This window comes from Ciona robusta, chromosome 1 (genome assembly GCF_009617815.1).
Source record: "Ciona robusta chromosome 1, ASM961781v2".
In the NCBI taxonomy this organism is placed as follows: domain Eukaryota; kingdom Metazoa; phylum Chordata; class Ascidiacea; order Phlebobranchia; family Cionidae; genus Ciona; species Ciona robusta.
Genome location: NC_143235.1, coordinates 4,295,584 through 4,319,305, shown reverse-complemented (window position 1 = coordinate 4,319,305; position 23,722 = coordinate 4,295,584). Strand labels below are relative to the sequence as shown.

Sequence of the window (23,722 nt, the reverse complement as noted above, 5' to 3'; positions counted from 1 at the left end):
GTGTTTTCAAAATCCAAATTACAAACATTTTTAAGCGATAACAAGGTTAATTAGTGTAATTACAACTAATTACCGCGTACCGTAAAAAAGTTAAGTAAAATTATGCTAACTGTAATACGTGCTCAATCATTAGAGCTATGTTATCTTGTTTATAATTCTGTGGCAACTCTGCTAATATCTGTTATAATCTCTCGGAATCTGGTGATTTCCCTTATGTTCTAACTTTAAGGTCACTGGCCGTCTTTGCTAACATTTGTGCAAGTGAATGAAAACGTATTGTGCAGAAAGACAGAAAGTCGCCCATTATGAGTTTAATACAGCGCCTTCGCCGTCAGTTTGTGGTTCCATTTAGTGAAATGATGAAGCACTTTCGTCATAACTACGAAACTGACGGCGGATACTTTCAACGTTTCCGCGGCGTTTTTATCCAAATGAGCAGAATGAATGAAATCAAATACGGAACTCACGTTGGAACTGACGAGCTGGGGAACAAATATTACGAAAACAACAGATATTTCGTTGGACGCAATCGTTGGGTCGACTTTAACAAAGACACCTGGAAAAACAAGTGGGATTTCAATGCAAGCCAAATCACCCCTGAATGGCATCGTTGGTTGCATTACATGACTGATGACACGCCTACAGTTAAACCGCCAACACAAAGAAAGTTCCTGCTTACCCACACAAGAAACCTGACTGGGACTAAGGATTGTTATGTTCCTTATTCGACAACAAGACCCAAAATAGAAGCATGGAAACCTGAATAAAATAAACTATAATTTAAAAACAGTAGATACTTATGTGTTTGATTGTAATCTATTATTGGTTAACGATTCTACTCAACTCGTACAATGCGTATTGTTTCATTGGTGTCATTTTTGGATTCAAAATTAGGAGTATTGAAGTAAAAACAGAATATTGTTTAAATTAAAAGTATTGGGTGCATTATATGCCACTTACATTGGAATTTCCAAATCAATTGATTTTAAGTTCAAACGTTTTTTTGTCTAGCTTATGCATACATTGATATAAAATGTTGTTTAAAACATCTAGGGTTAACAGTTAGGTGTAGATTTTATAATTGGTTTTTAATCTCAACATTTAAACACTGACACTTTAACCTGAAAGAAGATCACTATTCTTTATTTAAACATCTTAAGATAATATATGGAGGAAATGCAAGAGGAAGAGCAGGTGAGGAAGATAACTTGTTGTGCTCCAATTAACATCGCCATCATAAAGTACTGGGGAAAGTTATGTGAAGTTGAGAACTTGCCGCTTAATTCTTCATTCAGTATCACTTTAAATTATCATGACTTGTGTACTACTACCACTGTGACCACTGCACCTTCATATGTTAAAGATCAGGTTTATGTAAACGATCTGTGGCAGGATATTAATGAAAATCCAAGGTTGAAAGTTTGTTTTGAAGAAATACGTAGACTTGCTAGAAAACAAGCAATCAGCGAAAATGCTGCAGCTAAAGAATTGATGTCGTGCTCGAAAAAGATTCATGTCCAGTCTGTGAACAATTTTCCTACCAAAGCAGGGCTGGCTTCGTCTGCATCAGGTTATGCTGCTTTGACCTTTGCTCTTGGTCAGTTACTTGGTGTAAAGGGAGACCTGTCTGGTGTGGCAAGAAGAGGTTCTGGTAGTGCATGCAGAAGTATGTGTGGTGGATTTGTAGAATGGCTCAAGTCTGAAGAGTCCAAGAATAGTACTGCCAAACAATTTGTTGATGAAACTCGCTGGCCTGAACTACGTGTGTTTATTTTGGTAGTTTCGTCCAAGCAAAAATCATTTGGCAGCACTGTTGGCATGCAGCGTAGTGTTGAAACATCTGCATTGCTTAAACATCGTATAGAAAACATTGTCCCACACCGGATAAAAGCTTTAAAACAAGCTGTACTCGAGAAAGACTTTTGTTTATTTGCCGAAATTTGTATGAAGGAAAGTAACCAACTACATGCAATATGTATGGATACATTTCCACCGTTACGTTATCTTAATAATGTTTCGGAAAAGATTATGAACTTTGTTCATTCGTATAACGAAAGATGTGGAAGCACTCGAGTAGCATACACATTTGATGCTGGACCAAACGCTTTTCTCTTTACCCTCGCACCATTTGCAGAGGATCTTGCCAACCAAATTTACCAAGTTTTTCCACCAAGTAAAGACTGCACGGACACTTTTTTTAAAGGCACAGAAGAGTTTTCATTTCCTAATGGAAAAATTGTGCCCGATGTTACAGACTGTGGATTAATTGAATATGTTATATGTACCAAACCTGGCCCAGGACCACAAATAGTTCAATAGATTTTGAATCCTGAATACTTAATATTTGCATTATGAATTTACTTGTTAGGCCATTAAATAGTAATTAATAAATGTTCTTCTAGTCCAGTGGTATGTTTAAACTGAAAAGCAGTATTGGGATATTAGTAGACCATCACTTTTTCCAAACTGGTATTTTTATTATGAAATTACATATTAGGCTATTAAATAATAATTAATAAATGTACTTCTAGCTACTAGTATGTTTAAACTGACCATCCAATTTAAGCAGTATTGGGATATTAATAGACCATCACTTTTTTCAAACGGATATTTTTATTATGAAATTACATATTTACTTATTAGGCGATTAAACAGTAAATAATAAATGCACTTTAGCTACTAGTATGTTTAAACTGAATGCCTAATTTAAGCAGTATTGGAACAGTAATAAACCATTACTTTTTTTGCATGACACAGAAGGTTTTTTACCATTTTAATGTTAAGAACATCAATTTGTATCCGGCTATTCAAAAGCCGCATAAAATATAACACTAGAACAACTCAAAACCAACTCCATGCTTCACATTGTGTATTCTCAACCGAAAATGTAAAGAAACATGTCGTCAAAATAGCGGAGTCTCTTACATCAGAACTTAGTTATTCCAACTCAATCAAGCGGCTTAAGTTAAAGAATCAAGCTGCTGTGCTTGTCCCGCTATGTACAGTTAATGGGGAACTTTGTTTACTTTTTACTGTACGCTCTAACAATCTTCCTACTCATAAAGGGCAGATAAGGTATGTTTGTGGTTTTGGTAAGCTAATCTTTAAAATGTAATTGGCAATCACTAAAACTTTTAGGAATCAAACCCTTGAGTGCATGCAGCTTTTTTGGTGTCATGACTCCATGGTTACAATTATAGCATCAAAGGAAAAAATATTGGTTTGAATGCTCAATACTTGCCATTATGACTGTATGTGACCTTGGAAGACACTTAATAACAATTTCTCCAACCCATTAGTTAGTATTAGTAATAAGTTGTTCAATCTGTCAGCCATAAAAAAATTTAAATTATTAAAGTTGCATACAAGCTTGTAATAGGGCATCGGGTAAATGAAATTATTAATAACACACCATGTGTTTTTATAAAAAAACAATAGTGCCCCTGCGCCCCATGTGGGGATAAAAAAAGTCTTCATTCTTTTACCTTGAAAATGACATTTTCATTTCTTGTGTGATTTCAGAACATGCCTACAAGACCAAAACTAAAATTTTCAATTTCTTTTTAGTTTTCCTGGAGGAGGGGTTAAACATGGTGATATTCCTTTACCTTGAAAATGACATTTTCATTTCTTGTGTGATTTCAGAACATGCCTACAAGACCAAAACTAAAATTTTCAATTTCTTTTTAGTTTTCCTGGAGGAGGGGTTAAACATGGTGATACAGGGGCAGTGGATGCTGCTTTACGCGAGACAGAGGAAGAAATCGGGTTTCCTCGAAATAAAGTTGATGTTTGGACAACTTTACCCCATATTTCAAACCATGTATAAAAAGTTTTTCAATTTTTATTTTCAGTATATATTATGAAAGTTCTTTTTAAACGTATTTGCAGTTTTTAATACCTGTAACAGTTTTAAAATAAAAACAATTTTGCTATATAGGCTAAATACAGCATAAAAACCGGGCAGTTGTTACACTTCATAAAAATTGATTTACTAAAGAACATACAATTTGCAAAGTTTTATTATTATAACATGAATGCAATGATATAATTAGGTCTCTAAAAAATAAATATATTATTTTTACAGAATAAAAAAGGTATTTGTTACACTAAATAGAAAAGGATCTTCTAAATTGCAATCAATCTGCGAGATTTTATTATTATAACATGAATGTAATGATATAATTAGGTCGAGCTTTTCCAGTTGTTTGTATTTGTCTGCCTCTAATTCATTAATAAATCTGTTACAGACGCGAACAGCTGCTGTAATACCAGTAGTTGGTTACCTTGGTGAAGTTAATATTGAAGATATGGTACCTGACAGAAATGAGGTAGCACTACCTAAATTTGACATGTAGCTACTTACAAACTATTCTAACTAAAAATTATATTTCAACTTAAACACTCAACGGTATTTAATGACTGTCATTTTCTGCTAATTACCTTTTCTTCGTTTTTTAATTAATCTGACCTTTATCACTGTATTTTAAAAATATAAGTTTTTAAAGTTTTTTTATCCACTGTTGGTTTGCTGCTAGTTACATTTTCTTCGTTGTTTTAATTAATCTCTGTATTAACCATATTTCAGGAGATTAATAAGTTTATGGTAGAATTTAGACCTTCAAAAATATGCAACTTATATTTAAAAATATGCAACAATAAAAGTTTGATTGGCCAGAAATCGGCCGCGGTCTTTGATAAAACCTACCATTGTTTTATATTCAAGGTAACAGAAATTTTCACTGTGTCGCTGACCAACCTTGTGAACAATGCCAGCTATACTCGATTTCGAATCAAGGCCAAGAAACGTTCTGAACACGATTATGTGATGCCCGTTTATTTCACCCAGTATAGAATATGGGGACTTACTGCGAATATTGTTGACACAGTTCTTTCTATTCTTAAATCAGACTCGTATAATCAAATAGCTGAAGGAAAGTTTACTGTCAAAGTTAAATTAAGTTCGGATGTAAAAATAGGTCTATAGAATATAGGTCAATTTGTTTTTACGATACTGCTTTAGTTCTTTAATACCTTTAAATTTTATAACAATTTCCTTTTAAGTGTCAAAATTCATTTATTTTATCAATTGTTTTAGAATAATAATGTCAAATTGCTTTTTAGCAACATATACTTGCCAAATTGTTCTTTTGTTTTGAGACGTTGTTTTCGTGCGAAGTGTGGTATTGTATGTAAATCATATTTTATTTTAATCTGAAAAGACAGTGGTATCCACTATACAAGGAAGTGAAAGTTAAACAATCTCGATGGCGTAAAAGTCATGAAAAGTTGGAACTTTTAACAATATATAATCTAAATCTATTCCAGTAACTGTCAGGTGGGTGAAAAGTGCAATAAGGTGTTTTATGTATTTCAAAGTTAGCATGGATGTGAAAATAGATGTTGAGTTAAACTGCAGAAGGTGGCGTAACTTGAGGTGGATATTCCGGTGCCATGTTGAACGGCGTTCTTCGTAACCACAAGTCTTTATTAATCTGAAAATATCTTAGTCGTTAAATGTTATTTTGGTAATCAGTAAGCAAATTGTAGTTTATATATTAGGGCAGAAGTGTGCAACCTTTCCGGTGGTCAGAAGAGTAAAGTTGTGCAGCTCGCGAAACCAGCTGCATATTATTCACTAAATTTATTTGGTTTGACAATACATTAATATAGCAGTTTTTTTTTCGAAATTATTGCGTCCAAACTTGATATTTCTGCAAGGAGATAACCCTCTTTTAAAATGATCTTTTAAAATATAAAATCAAAGACAGAAAGAAACTATTATAGGTCCATGCAAGCCTGTGTTAATGGAAGTATAGCCCGCGGATTCACCCATTAATCTATACCTTGCCCTCCTGTAACTAAGTTTGCACACTCCTGAATTAGCGGAAAGTTTTTACTTTGACATGTTGCGCAGTGGACAAATATTACAAACAGACATTAAAGTACGTATATAGAGTACTTATTTAACAACCAAAGCATACCTTGGTTATTGGGTTAAAATGGCTTGATAAATACTTTGGAGCTGAGGCAAATCTATGTGGGAATGCTGTATGAGGATGTTGTGTGTATGCCTTTCTATAGTCTGTAATGTAATGGCCTTGTCTTTCTGCCTTCAGCTCACTTGTCCATCTTCTGCTCATTTTGTTGTGTAATCCGAAGTTGGTTGGGACGCCTTAATGAATGTAAATTACATTATCTTTGCGTGGCCGGAACATGACAGTCAATAAACATGGGTGTTATGATTGGTTAGAACAATTTTGATATAAATGTCTTGCCCAAGGACACATACACCCACAAAGGCCACAATAATAGCAATGAAGAGCCTTGAACCCATTACCTCTTGGTTACAGACAGTGTGTTGCACAAGGACACATATCCCCACAATAGCAGCAAAGAGCCTTGAACCCATTACCTCTTGGTTAGAGGCAGTGTGTTGCCCAAGGACACATATGCCCACAATGGTAGCAGCGAAGAGCCTTGAACCCATAACTTCTGGGTTAGAGGAAGGCCAGCTAACAAACTGCGCTACCACGTCGGACTAACTTAATGTTGTTGGGTAAAACTAAACATAAATTTTGAGTTGCCAACCTGTTTTGAATTAAAGGTATAACAGGGAAGAAAAACTTTTAATGGCTTTACCTATTCCTAAAGATCATGGTCCAACGAATAAAGATATAATTATCCAGAAATTCACATACATAGTAACTTGTAAACAGACACAATGTGTACGGAACAGAACACACGTGTTATAAAGACTACCGTCGCCAACCCCGAAGGGGTAATAGGTTACATTCATTCATTCACAACACACAAAATTATCGTTGAGGTATATATATATTTTTTAACAATATATTTTTATAATCGCAAAAAGTTTGTATATAAAAAATATTATTTTACCTTGCATAGGGTAGTCAGATCTTTCAGGAGCCCAAGCAAGTTTATGGCCGTCCCATTTTCGTAGATCAGGCAATTTATCGCCTTCTTCTCTATCTCTCTTGTTGAATTGTTCGTCATACCAAGATATCATGTTGTTGCTGTATCTGTTTTAACATATTGTTGCCGTAGTGTTTTGGTTTAATGCTAACACCATCAAGTGATTGTAAATTGTTAATGTGCAACACTGATCACCTCGTGTATGGAATTATTACAATTGAATATTATTCCAAAAATACTGTAACTGAATAAGTGTGTTCAATAATAATAAATAATTCGAATCTGTATTCATTGGCTGGGTTCGGTACTCAGCGTATTGGAATACTACAGTTGCTGTATCTATTTTAACATATTGTTGCTGTATCTATTTAACCTATTTTTGCTGTATCTATTTTAACCTATTTTTGCTGTATCTATTTTTTTTTGCTGTACCTATTTAACCTATATTTAACCTATATCTATTTTAACATAAAAAATAGGCCTACCTACGTCAACTGGGTCATTAATTTGTTTTATGCTTTGGTGACCCTACTTAAAACATCCTTTAGGCGGATGCCTTATGATCGGATACATTTATTCAAGTGAAAAAATAACAAAAAATCAGGCTGCAGTTTTGTAATTTGTAAGTGTTTTTAATATTGAAATAACCATTATTGGTCTTGTACACAATGTGTATAATATCACATTTTAAGTTTGCATTATGTTTAAATATCTCAAAATTCTGATATCTGGTTTGAAATACATTTTATTTTGTCTCTTTGATTACGGTAGCGAAGATTTAGAAATATTTTAAACGAAAAAAAACAACAGTTGATAAACACGCTTACAGTTAAAAACATATTTACATTTAGTTGAAAGAAAATAAGCGTGGTCGCTACTAAGTCTAACTTATAACTCACGTGTTCCCATGATGTGTAAACAAATGTTGTTTTCTTAAACCTTCATTTCTCATTAATGCTGATCTTCTTATAATAGTATCTGGTTTGTGATCTACATAAAGTTTGAAGTCAGTTCGATGAGTGCTGCTGTTGGAATGCTGGCCACGTTGAAACTGAAATAAATATGCTGATAATATTTTCCCTTTTTATTGGTGCAATATAAGTAAACATGTGCAGTTATTTTAAAGAAGGATTTGATTTTGCACTATACCCTGCAGGTCCCTTTAATTAGTGCATGTCCTTTATGTCCGCTATGTCCACAATATTCACTATGTCCACTATGTTCACAACATTCCTTACATAGCAGACGTATAGCGAACTGAATATTGTAGACATAGCGGACATGCACTAATTGAAGGGACCGTACCCTGCTTTTTTTATTGATTTTTTAACAACTGTTTCTAACATGTTTACATTATTTGCATGATATAAAAGAACACTTGTTGAAGAAACAGACATTAATGTAACGTGTCTTATCCTTGCGTGACGGAAAGATGACAGAAGTTATAACATGTGCGATCTGTTTCATACACCCAGTGCCAGCTTTTGAGTTACCATGGATTATAGTAATTTATGGGTGATTCGTTTTAATGTATATAGCTGACATTTTAGACAACTCATAAGTGACCACTGGGTTCGATCAACTTCCAATAAGTTTTGACCAATGACACATACGCACACAACGGTAGCAGCGACAGATTAATAAAATAAAACACAGAATTCCTCAAATTGTCTAATACAATTACTATGGCGGGTAATCGTTAAATTCTAAACTTATAAAACAATCTATTGATGTAATTGGGGTCACATTAGTAAGTATTGATAGAGTTACGCATAACATTTTCTTACGAGTTTGGTTTCTTCACACCAGTTCCCGATGAGAGTTTTATTTGAATATCTTTGTTCAATTCTCCAACCAGGCATTCCCCATTTTTGGGGATCGCCCTGCGCACCAGCCATTATAGCAAGGGATATTTAACAATAGGTCTAAACAAAGTAAATAGATACTTTTTATGATACACTATTCAAAAGGTGAAAACATTGGAGTTATTTCAGCTTCCCTGGTTGCTATGCTTTTCGTCTTAGTTGCTATACGCCATTTTCAGAACAGCGCCGAAAGCGGAAACTTAAATTGAGTGTTTAAAAAACATAACTTTCTTGTAAATGATATTTGTTCAAACAGTTTTACAAAACTCTTTTGTTTTTTTTGTTAATTCACAAAAATTACAATTGTAATGCGTTCGTTCGTTTGTTCGTTTGTTGGTTCTACATTCGTGAATACGTCACGTATTTCACCACAGGAAAATATCGGGGAAAGTCCCGGGTATGTTTCCCAGGTTTACTTCAGTTCCTCTTGTTGATTTTGCATTAATATTGCTTTGGTCGAACATATTATACTGATTAGCGTTTACGTATATTACAGTTGATAAAAAACGGCTCGTTGCTATATTCTGTTATGGAAGAAATAGCAAAGTTGCATGAAAATCTCGTTCAACTTAACCAAGAAGGAAAGAGGCTTTTCAAAGGATGTTTTTACGCGGACGCATATGAAAAATACGCTGAAGCTGAATGTCTTTTAGACCCAGATGACCCATCAACTCAAATAGATCAGTCGATTGCAGGGGCAGCGCAGTGCCTAAACCAACTTAAAAGATTCGGTGATGCAAACGACGCTTACAACCGTTTATTACAAAGGGTTCAATCTCGTAATGATAAATTAGGCGAGGCCTCTATTAGAATTAACATGGCTGCTTGCTTGTCCTCACTGGGCCAATATGAAAGGGGCCTCCGCGAATGCTGTACGGCATTTCTCTTGGCGCAAAGTGTGGTATATCATTCAGATAAGTGGTTGCTTACAATGCAAGCTACAGTTACATCGGCAGTAAGCAGCGTTAAACAAATGAGAAATACGCAGTCGTTTACGGCGCAAAGCCGCAGGTTGATGACAGAAACAACCACGAAACTTGTCGACCTACTCTCATCCGACGATGTATCCACCACTGCTCCACTATTTCAGCAAGGCATTTTGTTTCTTTACGAGGTCGCAATGTTTTTGCAACATAACCATTCTCACGACAAAGATATCCCACTGCTGGTATCTATACTAAACATACAGAACGTGAGAGACAAGGAAGTCCTCTCCACAGCAAAACTACTCTACCAAATCGCTTACTGCTACTACTGCAAGGGGAACTCATTAGAAGCAAAGAAATATCTTCAAAACTGCATTGAAGTCAGGAAAGCTAAGCCTGATCCTGATGGTTATCAAAAGCAGGAGATTGCCGAGTGTAGAAGTAGACTTGCGTTATGCCATTACAGCACCAACAACTATGAAGACAGTGCCCGTTGTGCTTGGGCCGCCATGACATCTGCGCTTGCAAGAGGTCACCTGTATCACACTATCATATCTACTGCGTTGAAGATCCTGCTTAAAGTTATGGTGAAAATGAATCAGTACTAACTTGCTGTTGATCACGATTGTAAATTGTGAATTCCGAAGTATTTGGAAATCTCTGTTTTATTTGTTTGTGTGAAATTTACTGACGTCGTTTTTGTTCCCATGATGGCTCCTACCACCACATTGTAGTTTTCAACAAGCACCGGACGTGTTACGTAGCACGGAAAAACTGGCGTTCTATAACTCAACATCCATTGCGACATTTTTTGTAAACTCGTATTGTACATACAGTACTGTCGGGTAAGATGGGGCACCTGTAGCATATAATATTCAAACATTCTGAACGTGTTTTAGATAAACAACAACGCTCTTTATAGGAGCCGTAAGAGCCGTGTTGTAACTCTTTAAATGTTATTTGTTCAAATGGGACGAGAAATTAAAATGAAAAAGTGTCCCATCTTACCCCTACCTACTATTCAATTGTATATCATTTGATAGTAATTGAAATTTTACGCGTTTATTGCTTTCTAATATAAAACGATTGATAAAAATGTCTAGCGCGCAAGTTTGTTTGATTTTAATAAACGTTAATTAAGATATCATTTTTGTTAAAGGGTTCTATGTTCTACCTGGGTAAGGACCCGCAGCGTGACATCCCATAACATTTGAGATTTAGACCAGGATTAACCCATTATTCCAACACATACATGGTGCTACAGCAAGTATCTCACTACAGATCAGTGTTTCCCAAACTTAAATAGCTCATAACATCAGAGACATTAACAAAAAAGAATCCGAAAATGTCCGATGTTGTTCAAAGCTTTCCGAAAATAATTAATAATAGAATTCTACGTAATGTAACTAGAGAACTATAATTTCGTTCCGCGTGATGGGGCTACAGAGCAGGTACAAAAAACCGCACGGGTGAAAGTTGTTTTGAACATGATTTTTTTAATGTTAATTGATCTTTGTTAGCAGTTGACTAAATGTTAAATATTACAATAAAAGATATCATAACAATCTATGATGGGAGTTGACATTCTTTGAACAATCGTTTCCACGTATTATCAAACTATATAACTTACCGACTCGCGAACTTGTTAAAGAGGTTCCACTCAACCGACAACGAGTTTCGATTCTTTACCAGAAGAAAGAAGCCAACATATAAATTCCAATATAATGAAACCGATTTCGTTTTTTGATTGCACTTTGTATGTTTGTTACTGTTTTATTATCTTCAGCTTCGTCAAACATCCGGGTAAGATTAAATCGGCTTGTAATATAAAACAGTATAGAACAACACACGTTCGATTCTTAACACAACACTGTACGTACTCAGTCGTAACACATTGCCCACGTCTGTTTGCATGCCACTGCGCTGGAGACTAAAAAGTAATTAGCGTGTGAGGGAAATCGAGGGAGCAGGAGCAGGAGGAGCGCATACGGCTCAAAGCACAAAAAGCGAATTTTAGAGAAGACCAGCAAAGACATTGTAACAAATATTAGGGTGGGGAAAATGGGACACCTTTAGCACATGATATCCAAATATCCTGTTCGTGTTTTAAACAATTACCAATGGGAGTAATGTAATTTATCGATGGGAGTAATGAGAATATAGTTTTATAATTCTTTTAATGTTCTTTGTTTATTATTAAATTGGACGAAAAAATACAGTGAAAAGGTGTACCATCTTTCCTCACCCTACTGTATACGCATGTCTTTGCTTGTGTTGATGCGTGCATTGAGCAGAACCGCGACACGGAAATGAATAAATAAATAAATGTAACCTGCTTTATCCTCGCGTGGCCGGAAAACGTCAGTCAATATACCACGGGCGTTTTGTTTCATACACCTCGTGCTATCTTACAATTTACCATGCATGATACTTTGTGGGTGACTGTTTTTGAGAGATTTTTTATTTATGCCTGATAATTTGGACATACCATTAGTGACCTCTGGGTTGGAGCAATTTCCACTTCAACATTACATCTGGGTTAGAGGCAGGCACGGTAACCACTTAATAACCACGACGCCAGACGATGAAATCCGTAGTCGTTGCGCTTGCCAACCCCACTGACGACCCGTAACTTAATTACGAGTATGGTCCTTTCAAAGTTCAGGACACGAAATCTAAGCCGTGAAGACTCGTTTCTTGGGTCGATGTGGACCCAAGGCGATGTAGCCTGACGGTGCACCAGGTCGAGCGGACACTTTTCTCAGCCCACACGTTGTCATCATGCATCTTATGCTTAGTGTCGAGTTATAACATGGATGTCTTCTTCTACACAATCACACATGGTGTATTGATACACCACATGCTCCGTGTCGGGGTATAGCCATAGTATACTGGAGTGAACTATGGTATAGCTGTCTCCTCAGTATGTCGAGGGAGTCTCATCTTTACAGGCCCCCCTCAGATTACCAGAAGCCATGAGTATTACACCCAAGAAGCTTGGCAGCTGTCCCGGGAAAGTGACGTCCAGCACAGCATTATACCCAAGTGTTGTTAATACAGGTGACTCAATGTCGTAGGGTTAATTCCGCTAGGGTATATCTGACTTCTTAGCGCAGCCTCTTAAAACGAGGGTCTATAACCTTTCTTTCTGGAGAAGTACTGATTGAACATTGTCCGGTTTGGCCTCAGGGGTCGACGAGCAAAGTCGGTAGAGCTGTTTATGGCTCTTAATCTTTTCTGCTCACCCTTTTTGGGTCACCAGAACCCGCCCTGCTATATATTTGGGAACACGTAATTTGCTATATTTGCCAAATACCAGACGCGTTGGCAACCTTGGCGAGCATATATGTATAGTGAGTCAGGGGAAGATGGGACACCTTATCATTCTATTTTCTGTCCCATTAGCTAGTAATCAAAGAACATACAAAGAATTCGAAAGCCATATCTTGATGACTCCCATAGACCGTTGTTACCTGTTTAAAACACGATTAGGATATTTGGATATCATGTGCTAAAAGTGTCCTATCGTCTCCCATCCTATACTATATATTAAACTCATATATAAGATATTGCCAAACATGTTGCAATGCACTCATGGTATAAACGCCCCCACACGTACATATTACGTAAATTTAATTCTGCCTTATGCTTACCGTAGGTGTGTACGCTGTTTAGAAGCCGAATTTAAAAGTAGAACAAAATCTATAATGCAAGACCTTGATGGTAATCCTTGATTTGTATTTTTACCCAATTAAAAACCTCTCTAAAGTTAGCACATATTAACCCAGCAAATGTCCTTATTCTGTTTTTAACAATTAAAGCGGTATTTTGGAGACGTTAGGACACGGTTATATAATTCTGTAAATATTCTTTGTTTTCTACGAAATAGACCATGTTACCCTAACCTACTCTATATGTTTTACGCGCTAAACAACTCTTTTTATCCGCTATTTAAACCATTAGGTGTACTTTGGCCTAAGGTCTGGAATTAGTGACTTTTCCACCGACAACACCACGCTACAGACGACAAGCATGCATCACATCTAAAAATAACCACATCATCGATTGGCGTTATAAATCACGCGGTGCTGTCAAATGACTTTTGTTACAGTGTTGAATGTTGTTTGTTGTTTGTACACCGCCCACGCATAGCAAATGCCTTGTATAGTCTGCAGCACTGACTGTGTAAAAGCTGCAATGCATCTACGTCTTGTGATGCGTGGGTGATTTGTTTATTTTGGTTTTAGCTATTACAACAAACTTAAAGGTCTTATACCTCAGAGGTTGCGAAGAGTGGTTTATTGTCACATTAAACGATTTTTAAAGAAGTTTAATTTCTGAGTATATATTCACGTAAGGCCTTATGCGTTGATATAACTATAAAGGATGGTTCAATTGTGTAATACAGTGTCATACGCTTATACACTACAGTACAACTAGTTCCTCAAAACGGACACTGGGCAAAAATAATACGCAGCATTTTTCGAGCATTAAAAAATATAAAAGGGCGGGGAAGATGGGACACCTTTTCATTCTGTTTTCTCGCCCCAATAGGTATATATAGGTAGTAAACATAAAACATTTAAAGAATTACAAAACCGTATCCGCACGACTGTCATAGACCGTTTTTAATTGTTTGAAACACGATCAGGTTATTTGGATATTATGTGCTAAAGATGTCCCATCTTCCCCCAACCTACTATATATACATTTAATGAAGTTACAGGAATAATAAATTAGATAATCACAGTGTCGGTAACAAACGTACACTTTCTTTTCAGATTTTTTTTTCTTTTTTTTATCAGAGTATTTTATAACTTCAGTTTTGATTGGTAAATTATATAGTTCCATTTTATGCATGATCAAACACAGAATCGCTTTTTTCTTCTCCGTCCTCGGATATGGGCAATCCTCTGGAGTTGCATGCAGCTGATGACGAGTCCATGTACGGCGCAATGTTTTTATTGTTCGGAAAAGCTGCTGGAGACCTTGGACCACTGTAGGCGCTGGTACTGGACGTCCTTTGTCTTTTTTCTTGTTCCTTCCAACAATTTGCGCACAGGGGAAAAAGTCTGTCCTTCCAGTCGCCGAAAGAAAATAAGACGCTGCATAGGTTGACCAGCAGGTTCAAATTGTATATAAGGTTCGGTACGATTCTAGGGTGGCCCGAAAATGCGATTGACACAACTGCAGTTACGACATCTGATATAACACATACGATCGCTGTTGCCAGGACTCGCCACATAATGTTAACCAGATGACGCTGGCGGTTGATTTGCTTTTTTTGTCGAAAACTCCGGTACCGATTCGCGGCGTCCGTTTGTACGTTTTTCACGCTGTCCATGTCGCTATCTGAGTCGTATCTTCGAGCCGACGATGCTGGGCCAGTCTGACCATTTGCATGGCCTTTCTGCATTGTTATTCTCAGTGATTTAGGAAACTTGACTTGCCCGCGCTCGGTTGGGGATCGAGGGGACAAAGGCGGGGACGTGGGCGGGTTAACTGTGTACCGAACAGCTTTTGGTTCACTCTTCACCATCGTAGACCTATGTTTCAACAATGGGTACAGGAACAAGGCTAACAGTAGCAGCTGAGACCCAACTGATGTAAAGGCAAGAATGACATATCTTATATCTGAAGGTATAGGTGCAGTTACGCCTAATTTACAGCCTTCTGGCGAGTCGACCGCTGTGGTAGCAAGGCTGAAGATCAGAGTATTAAGCAGGGAGGAACAGATGATAGTAGCTAAGCTTATCCACATAACGACGCCGATCTTTTTCGTTGTTAAATGGTTCATTACAGGATGATTGAGGAAGATACGAAGACGAAACCACAGAGCGGAGTAAATGCAAGTTGCGCATAGTGAGTACGTTATCACAACCACCACCTGAAATTAATAATTATATATATAAAACGATGTTTCAGTTTGTGTAAGCTAAATAATGGCAAGCAGAAAGTGATAAATAAGAAACGAGTTATATACAGTAACGCTATAAAGACTGCGATACGTTAGCTTTTGCAGAAAAGGTATCTCTATGCTTCTATAAATTACAAGAAATGTTAAACCCGTGTGATAACGACTGTCGTTTTCCGGCCACGCGAGGATAAAGTAAGTTACATTCATTACATTCATTCATTAGTTTAGTTGTTTTGCAGCAAAAATGTTATATACATTACAACAGATACGTTTTTATCTTACCGTGAGACCTACAAGTTAAACGTTAAAACACACGACTGTGGTATATTGATTATATATACATATATAGCTTATGAATATTCGTTTACCTGATACACTTTACAGTTCACTCGAACTCCGCTGTAATAAGTACCAAGTTCCAACTGGTCAGCTGCCATGCGTACCACAGCGAACAAGGCTGCGAATATACAAAGGACTCGCAGGGGTCTTGCGGATTTACCAGTTCCGTCCATTCGTCTGCGATTTCCCCTTTCCCGGTTCGAAGACACGGACTGTCCTCGTTCAACCCCCGCCGAACTGTGTCCTCCCGAAACATCTCTCTCAGTTTTAGTACTCCGTGTCGATAAGTGTCTTCGCTTGAAAAAGTCAATGTTTTGTTTCACGCTGTATCTCAACAGACTTGCAAGGATGTACGTCGCAATTACAGACAGAAGTACAGAGAATACTTCATACGTCATCCAGGTGTGATAAGGAAGGGCGTAAGCTGTTGCCGGTGTCGTGACGTTGTTGGGTGCTTCAGTTGACATTGTGTTATCAGGTAAATTTATAATTTTAAGCTTTTTATTACAAATCTATAAAAACGTTATATTTAAAAAAATATATAGTAGGGTGGGGGAAGATGGAAGATCTTTTCTCGTCCCATTTGTTAGTGAACAAAGAACATTTAAAGAATTACACAACTCTTATATAGACCGTTATTAAGTGTTTAAAACACGATCAGGATATTTGGATTTGACGTGCTAAAGGTGTCTCGTCTTTCCCCACCCTACTATGTGTTACAATCAGTTTAATTTTCATAACGTAACAACGAGTTTTTAATCTATTCATATATAGTGGGGTGGGGGAAGATGGGAAACCTTTTCGTTTAGTTTTCTCTTTCCATTTGGTAGTAAACAAAGAACATTCAATGAATTATAAAACCGTATCTTCACGACTTCCATATACCGTTGTTAAAGGGGAATTAGCATCTAAAAACATCACAGTTGTTTATACAGACTCAAGTACAGCATATGTTAAAACTTTCTAACCCTCTTTAAGAAACGCTTAACAACTGGCTTGTTTTACTTCTGCCTTTGCAAAGAATTCGACCCCAATGGCCTTTGCTTATATGCGAATGGTGCGAAACCCATTGAATAGAAAATGCTACACTTCTCTAATTTAATACAGGCCAAGCAATATCCCGTATACAGAAAACTCTCTACATACGTAAGCACGCTACAATCTTAAACGGTAGCGCCTATACTGGTTACAGGCAGGATGTTACCACCACTGGTTATAAGCCTTTGAAAATTTGAATAATTGCAGTGACATATTGCGTGTAACCTAAAATATATATAGTAGGGTGGGGTAAGATGGGACTTCTTTTCATTCTAATTTCCCGCTCCATTTGGTAGTACACAAAGAACATTCAAATAATTATTAAACCATATCCGCACGACTCCAAAAGACCGTTGTTACTGTTTTGAACACGATCAGGATATTTAGAAACTATGTGCTGAAGGTGTCCTATCTCCCCCCACTATACTCTATATACGTATATACTTACTTCCAGCGGCTAATTCTAATTTTCCATTAAATCTGCACATACTGACTTTGTACCATGGATTTCATGTCGAAATCACCTTAATACTTTCGCAACCTTACGTTGTCGGTTATTCCATACTTTGACCAACTTACCGCAATATCCATCATTTATATATTTCAATACACCTGCGTCATACACGCTGCCGAATATGTGACGTCATCGCGCACGCGCCTTTTCATGTGTTTCTTTTGCACAGTAGCAGATTGCAACAGACGTATGGCTCGGTGAGTCATTTAACTGAAAGATATAAGATTTGTGGCAGTTTATTAACCGAAGACTCACCTGTTATATTGTCCCATGTTATTGGCGCTGTACCAAAGAGAGTTCAACCAAAACGGATCGACTTACATCATATATTAGGTCGTATCATCTGCGTAAATGAGCGCCTGACACGAACATGTTACAGATACGCGCAGTGTAATATCACACATACAATAGTTACTGTATTTTTTCAGTTATTGAAAACGTGAATACGTCGTAATATTGAAGCTAAATTGTATTTATTACGTATTAGCATATATATATATGGACTGTATACGTATGTATTACATATTGAATACGTACACACACGTTGTCAGATTATACTCCCGACAAGTTGCGTATTGTGTTCGTTTGGGGTATAAGGAAAGGGATTTACGTCATAGCGTGACGTCGGTGCACATCACAAAATAAACCAAGCAACTAAAATTTTAAACAAAATGAAATAAGAAAGATTCTGTAAATAAAAAAGAAATTGTGTGATAAAAAAACTGACTAATATTAAACAAATCGGCAAATCTGTTTGGTTGACTCACACATGATATTCGTTCATGAACTTTAAATTACAGATTGAAGCAGTCCCATTTTTGTGCTAGGAATTTAAATAAATAGGCCATGTTCAAAATACTACATAATACAAAAAAAGGGTTGCCAAATAAAATTGCAATAAATACACAGGGTAGAAAATAACGGAAACTTTATAGCTGGTAAACGGAAAAGAACAAAGGATCCCAGATTAGAGTAAATACATTCTTGAATTAAAAAATAAAAAATAAAATCGCGCCCCTATCGTAACATTTTTTGCACGAATCGACATTTTGACCGTAAAATGCTGGTTTTAACCTAAACACTCTATACATATTTCAGTTAAGTTTGTTAAGATTTACGCAATGACACATGCTTTTTCATATATGTGTGTTTCATATATGTGTTCATATAAGTGTGAAACAGAATATACCCATGTTAAAATGATTGTCGTTGCCCCACCACCTGAAGATAATAAAGTGACCACATTATACTGTGTGGGGGGGGCATATGTGTACTTGGACAAGACACTTAACGACAGTTGCTCCAACCCAGTGGTCGCTAATGGGTTGTCCAAATTATCAGCCACACATAAAAATGAAAAAAAGCGTAAGCTTACACGAGCTGAATAAAACAGAACACAGGTGTTATAACGACCGTAGATTTCCGGCGACGTGAGTATATAAGGCAAGTTACATTTATTCAGGTTGAATGAATGTAACTTTTATCCTCGCGTCGTTTCATTTTTTTATGCATGGCTGATAATTTGGACAACCCATTAGTGACCACTAGGTTGGAGCAATTGCTGTTAAGTGTCTTGCTGAAGGACACACACGCCAACAATGGTAGCAGCGACGATCCTTGAACCCATTACCTCTGGGTTACAGGCAGGCGCGCTATATCCACTTCGCCACGGCGTCGTGTTCAATTATTTAGTACGCCTTGCGCACATTAAGGTACAAACGGCTATTGTTTCGCCTTTATTTTGCATTAGTGTGGTTATCTTCATGGTATTCAAAAGCAAGAAAAGAATTAAGTACAACATATAGTAATGTTGGGTAAGATGAGATACTGATAGCATCTTATAAATCCACATTTTCTTATGGTGCCTTTAACAAATTAAAGTGGTGAGAGAACGGTTATATAATTCTCTAATTATTGCTTGTTTTACTACCAAATAGGGCGATCAAAAATGAAAACATGTCCCATTTTATGCTGTATAGTAGGGTGAGGGAAGACGGGACACCTTAAACACATAAAATCCAAATATCCTGATCGTGTTTTAAACAATTAACAACGGTCTATGAAAGTCGTGAGGATACGGTTTTAGAATTCATTGAATGTTCTTTGTTTACTACCAAATGGGACAAGAAAACAGAATGAAAGGGTGTCCCATCTCCCCCTACCCTACTATACACACATATCATATACATACTTCAATACAAAATCCGTACTCGCAATGAAATATACTGCGTCAACAATATACAGACAGGAAACAAATAAGACGTCATTGAGAAATGGACAGAAAGTTTCAGCCCGATCACATCCTGTTTCCTTGTAAATTATACTAAATTCTACAAGAACGTTCCGACTAACCAATGCTGAAACTATCTGTATGTATAGTAGGGTGGGAGAAGATGGGACACTTTGTCAGGCGAGACTTTTTTAATTTTCTTTTTACGGACCTCCATTTAATAATAATCAGAAAAATAATGTTATGCAGTATTATTCGACAGTAATATCACGACTTTATAAATATAGCGCGTTAAAGTCGATTACTGTTTTTAAATATTAAACAAATAAGCTGAATAGAAACAGTATTTTTTTGAACAGGTAAAAAAATACGAAAGAGTAAGGTGCGAATTTTTAATGCTCGCTAAAATATAGTAAAACCGATAAAATTGTGTAGTTTGCGAATGTGAACGATTAAACTAGTTTCATAGATTCATAACAAAAACTTTTTTCGTACAGTTTGATTTTGTCTCATAAAACTATAGTTTTAGTTTTGTGAGAAAGGCTAAGATATAAACATGAGAAAAAGAGACAGGGGTCAATATGACTTTAATTTGAGATAAAAACAACAAAAAATATTTGGGATAAAATCAACAAAGATGAAAAGGCTAAAATTATAAATTTAATTGATATAACACAATGTCCACTGAAGCACCTAACAACGTCACGATACCGGAAACAGCTTACGCCCTTCCTTATCACACCTGGATGACGTATGAAGTATTCTCTGTACTTCTGACTGTAATTGCGACGTACATCCTTGCAAGTCTGTTGGCATACAGCGTGAAACAAAACATTGACTTTTTCAAGCGAAGACACTTATCGACACAGAGTACCAAAACTGAGAGAGATGTTTCGGGAGGACACAGTTCGGCAAGCGTTGAAAGAGGGCAGTCCGTGTCTTCGAACCGGGAAAGGGGAAAACGCAGACGAATGGACGGAACTGGTAAATCCGCAAGACCCCTGCGAGTCCTTTGTATATTCGCAGCGTTTTTCGCTGTGGTACGCATGGCAGCTGACCAGTTGGAACTTGGTAGTTATCACAGCGGAGTTCGAGTGAACTGTAAAGTGTATCAGGTAAACGAATATTCATAAGGTATATATGTATATATAATCAATATACCACAGTTGTGTGTTTTAACGTTTAACTTGTAGGTCTCACGGCAAGATAAAAACGTATCTGTTGTAATGTATATAACATTTTTGCTGCAAAACAACTAAAGTATCATATAAGTTACATTCATTCATTCAGTCTTTAGCGTTACTGTGAGTCTGGGGGGAGATGGGACACCTTTAGCACACAATATCCAAATATCCTGATTCCGGATCGTATTTTAAACAATTACCAACGGTCTACGGAAGTCGTGAGGATACGGTTTTACAACTTTTTAAATGTTATTTTTGGTAAGAGAAAATAGAATGAATAGGTGTCCCACCTCCTCCACCCCTACCATAACTCGTTTTTTTATTTTTTTTATTTTCTGCTTACACAAACTGAAAATATCGTTTCAAATACAATCATTAATTCTAGGTAGTGGTTGTGATAACGTACTCGCTGTGCGCAACTTGCATTTACTCCGCTCTGTGGTTTCGTCTTCATGTCTTCCTCAATCATCCTGTGATACATTTAACAACGAAAAAGATCGGCGTCGTTATGTGGATAAGCTTAGCTACTATCATCTGTTCATCCCTGCTTAATACTCTGATCTTCAGCCTTGCTACCACAGCGGTAGATTCACCAAAAGGCTGTAAATTAGGCGTAACTGCACCTATACCTTCAGATATAAGATATGTCATTCTCGCCTTTACATCAGTTGGGTCTCAGCTGCTACTGTTAGCCTTGTTCCTGTACCCATTGTTGAAACATAGGTCTACGATGGTGAAGAGTGAACCAAAAGCTGTTCGGTACACAGTTAACCCGCCCACGTCCCCGCCTTTGTCCCCTCGATTCCCAACCGAGCGCGGGCAAGTCAAGTTTCCGAAATCACTGAGAATAACAATGCAGAAAGGCCATGTAAATGGTCAGACTGGTCCAGCATCGTCGGCTCGAAGATACGACTCTGATAGCGACATAGACAGCGTGAAAAACGTACAAACGGACGCCGCGAATCGGTATCGGAGTTTTCGACAAAAAAAGCAAATCAACCGCCAGCGTCATCTGGTTAACATTATGTGGCGAGTCCTGGCAACAGCGAGCGTATGTGTTATATCAGATGTCGTAACTGCAGTTGTGTCAATCGCATTTTCAGGCCACCCTAGAATCGTACCGAATCTTATATACAATTTGAACCTGCTGGTCAACCTATGCAGCGTCTTATTTTCTTTCGGCGATTGGAAGGACAGACTTTTTCCCCTGTGCGCAAATTGTTGGAAGGAACAAGAAAAAAGACAAAGGACGTCCAGTACCAGCGCCTACAGTGGTCCAAGGTCCCCAGCAGCTTTCCCGAACAATAAAAACATTGCTCCGTACATGGACTCGTCATCAGCTGCATGCAACTCCAGAGGATTGCCTATATCCGAGGACGGAGAAGAAAAAAGCGATTCTGTGTTTGATCATGCATAAAATGGAACTATATAATTCACCAATCAAAACTGAAGTTATAAAATACTCTGATAAAAAAAAAGAAAAAAACAGTTTTTAAAAAAGAAATTATACATTTGTTATACCGACACTGTGAGTATCTAATGTATTATTCCTGTTTCTTCATTAAATTTATAGTATACGGTGGCGGAATACAGGTCACCTTTAGCACTTAATATTTGAATATTCTGATCATGTTACAAACAACTAACAACGGTCTATTGGGACCGTTAGGATACGGTTTTTTCTTTGAATGTTCTTTGTTTACTACCAAATGGGGCGATAAAATAAAACGAAAAGGTGTCCCATCTTTCTCCACCCTATATACTATATTTTTTTAATGCTTAAAAAACTTCGGACTTAACTTTTTGTTTAGCCGAGTTTGGGTTCAAAAAGACACTTTTCCTTTTAAAAAAATATGGTTTATAATTTTTCAGATTATTTTTTTGCGCAGTGTCTGTTTTGGGAAACTATTTATGATTTATAAGCGTGACACTGTATTACACATTTGTACTATTTATCTTGGAATAATTATATCAACGACATTGGCCCTATTTGAAAATATACTCAGAAATTAAACCTCTTCAAAAATCGTTTAATGTGACAATAAATCAACTTATTGCGCAACCTCTGAGGTATAAGACCTTTAAGTTTGTTGTAATAGCTAAAACCAAAATAAACAAATCACCCACGCATCACAAGACGTAGATGCATTGCAGCTTTTACACAGTCAGTGCTGCAGACTATAGAAGGCATTTGCTATGCGTGGGCGGTGTACAATAAACAACATTCAACACTTAACAAAAGTCATTTGACACCGCGTGATTTATAACGCCAATCGATGATGTGGTTATTTTTAGATATGACACATGCTTGTATAGTCTGTAGTGGGCTGTCGGTGGAAAGGAGTAAAGTTTGAAATGCCTGTATACTGCAAGTTTGGCCTTTTAAAAGTTTTGACATTGTCTTTTGCCTGGTTGTACAAAGCACGCTATAATAGCAGAGAAAACAAGTTGAGTTTTGGGTTAGGGTAAGATAGTGCATTTCGAAGAAAACAAAGAATATTTACAGAATATATAACCGGTTCCTAACGACTCCGCTTTAATTGTTAAAAACGGGATAAGAAGGGTTAGTATATGCTTATACTTTGATAGGTATTTAAATGGGCAAAAATGTATATCAAGGATTACCTCGGTCTTGCATTATAGATTTTGTTATACTTTTAAATTTGACTTCTAAACAGCGTACACACCTGCGATAAGCATAAAGCAAAATTAAATTTACGTAATATCTATGTACGTGTGGGGGCGTATACACCATGAGTGTATTGCAACATGT

The 23,722-nt window shown here is 36.8% G+C and overlaps 6 protein-coding genes across 6 annotated transcripts; 4 read left to right on the top strand and 2 right to left on the bottom strand.

Moving 5' to 3' along the window:
* Positions 1–188: 188 nt before the first annotated feature.
* LOC149741614 (NADH dehydrogenase [ubiquinone] 1 alpha subcomplex subunit 12-like) lies at positions 189–1,053 on the top strand. The gene has a single exon (XM_089893869.1). It carries the CDS (start codon positions 306–308, stop codon positions 765–767), a length of 462 nt encoding a protein of 153 aa, XP_089749995.1. The 5' UTR covers positions 189–305; the 3' UTR covers positions 768–1,053.
* A 97-nt stretch (positions 1,054–1,150) lies between these two features.
* Positions 1,151–2,759, top strand: LOC149741613 (diphosphomevalonate decarboxylase-like). Its single transcript, XM_089893856.1, has one exon. The coding sequence runs from the start codon at positions 1,168–1,170 to the stop codon at positions 2,317–2,319; it is 1,152 nt and encodes a 383-aa protein (XP_089749982.1). The 5' UTR covers positions 1,151–1,167; the 3' UTR covers positions 2,320–2,759.
* A 17-nt stretch (positions 2,760–2,776) lies between these two features.
* Positions 2,777–5,118, top strand: LOC149741612 (mitochondrial coenzyme A diphosphatase NUDT8-like). The gene is made up of 4 exons (XM_089893862.1): positions 2,777–3,075; positions 3,691–3,823; positions 4,251–4,331; positions 4,727–5,118. Exons 1-4 carry the CDS (start codon positions 2,777–2,779, stop codon positions 4,985–4,987), a joined length of 774 nt encoding a protein of 257 aa, XP_089749988.1. The 3' UTR covers positions 4,988–5,118.
* Positions 5,119–5,350: 232 nt separating this feature from the next.
* Positions 5,351–9,076, bottom strand: LOC149741611 (cilia- and flagella-associated protein 107-like). Its single transcript, XM_089893864.1, has 5 exons — positions 8,724–9,076; positions 7,836–7,987; positions 6,901–7,043; positions 5,985–6,175; positions 5,351–5,495 (listed from the first exon to the last, which is right to left on the bottom strand). The coding sequence occupies exons 1-5, from the start codon at positions 8,832–8,834 to the stop codon at positions 5,409–5,411; spliced, it is 684 nt and encodes a 227-aa protein (XP_089749990.1). The 5' UTR covers positions 8,835–9,076; the 3' UTR covers positions 5,351–5,408.
* Positions 9,077–13,997: 4,921 nt separating this feature from the next.
* LOC149741610 (uncharacterized) lies at positions 13,998–18,798 on the bottom strand. The gene is made up of 2 exons (XM_089893810.1): positions 16,013–18,798; positions 13,998–15,614 (listed from the first exon to the last, which is right to left on the bottom strand). Exons 1-2 carry the CDS (start codon positions 16,448–16,450, stop codon positions 14,580–14,582), a joined length of 1,473 nt encoding a protein of 490 aa, XP_089749936.1. The 5' UTR covers positions 16,451–18,798; the 3' UTR covers positions 13,998–14,579.
* A 233-nt stretch (positions 18,799–19,031) lies between these two features.
* LOC149741609 (uncharacterized) lies at positions 19,032–23,085 on the top strand. The gene is made up of 2 exons (XM_089893811.1): positions 19,032–20,880; positions 21,335–23,085. The coding sequence occupies exons 1-2, from the start codon at positions 20,443–20,445 to the stop codon at positions 22,364–22,366; spliced, it is 1,470 nt and encodes a 489-aa protein (XP_089749937.1). The 5' UTR covers positions 19,032–20,442; the 3' UTR covers positions 22,367–23,085.
* Positions 23,086–23,722: the final 637 nt, after the last annotated feature.

Coding starts and splice junctions, on each gene's coding strand:
- LOC149741609 (XM_089893811.1), top strand. CDS start 20,443: ATGTCCACTGAAGCACCTAACAACGTCACGATACCGGAAACAGCTTAC. Junction 20,881..21,334: donor TGAACTGTAAAGTGTATCAG/GTAAACGAATAT, acceptor CATTAATTCTAG/GTAGTGGTTGTGATAACGTA.
- LOC149741611 (XM_089893864.1), bottom strand. CDS start 8,834: ATGGCTGGTGCGCAGGGCGATCCCCAAAAATGGGGAATGCCTGGTTGG. Junction 6,176..6,900: donor ATCTGACTACCCTATGCAAG/GTAAAATAATAT, acceptor ACATTCATTAAG/GCGTCCCAACCAACTTCGGA. Junction 5,496..5,984: donor ATTTTAACCCAATAACCAAG/GTATGCTTTGGT, acceptor AGATATTTTCAG/ATTAATAAAGACTTGTGGTT.
- LOC149741613 (XM_089893856.1), top strand. CDS start 1,168: ATGGAGGAAATGCAAGAGGAAGAGCAGGTGAGGAAGATAACTTGTTGT.
- LOC149741614 (XM_089893869.1), top strand. CDS start 306: ATGAGTTTAATACAGCGCCTTCGCCGTCAGTTTGTGGTTCCATTTAGT.
- LOC149741612 (XM_089893862.1), top strand. CDS start 2,777: ATGTTAAGAACATCAATTTGTATCCGGCTATTCAAAAGCCGCATAAAA. Junction 3,076..3,690: donor ACTCATAAAGGGCAGATAAG/GTATGTTTGTGG, acceptor ATTTCTTTTTAG/TTTTCCTGGAGGAGGGGTTA. Junction 4,332..4,726: donor TGGTACCTGACAGAAATGAG/GTAGCACTACCT, acceptor TTTATATTCAAG/GTAACAGAAATTTTCACTGT.
- LOC149741610 (XM_089893810.1), bottom strand. CDS start 16,450: ATGTCAACTGAAGCACCCAACAACGTCACGACACCGGCAACAGCTTAC. Junction 15,615..16,012: donor TGAACTGTAAAGTGTATCAG/GTAAACGAATAT, acceptor TATTAATTTCAG/GTGGTGGTTGTGATAACGTA.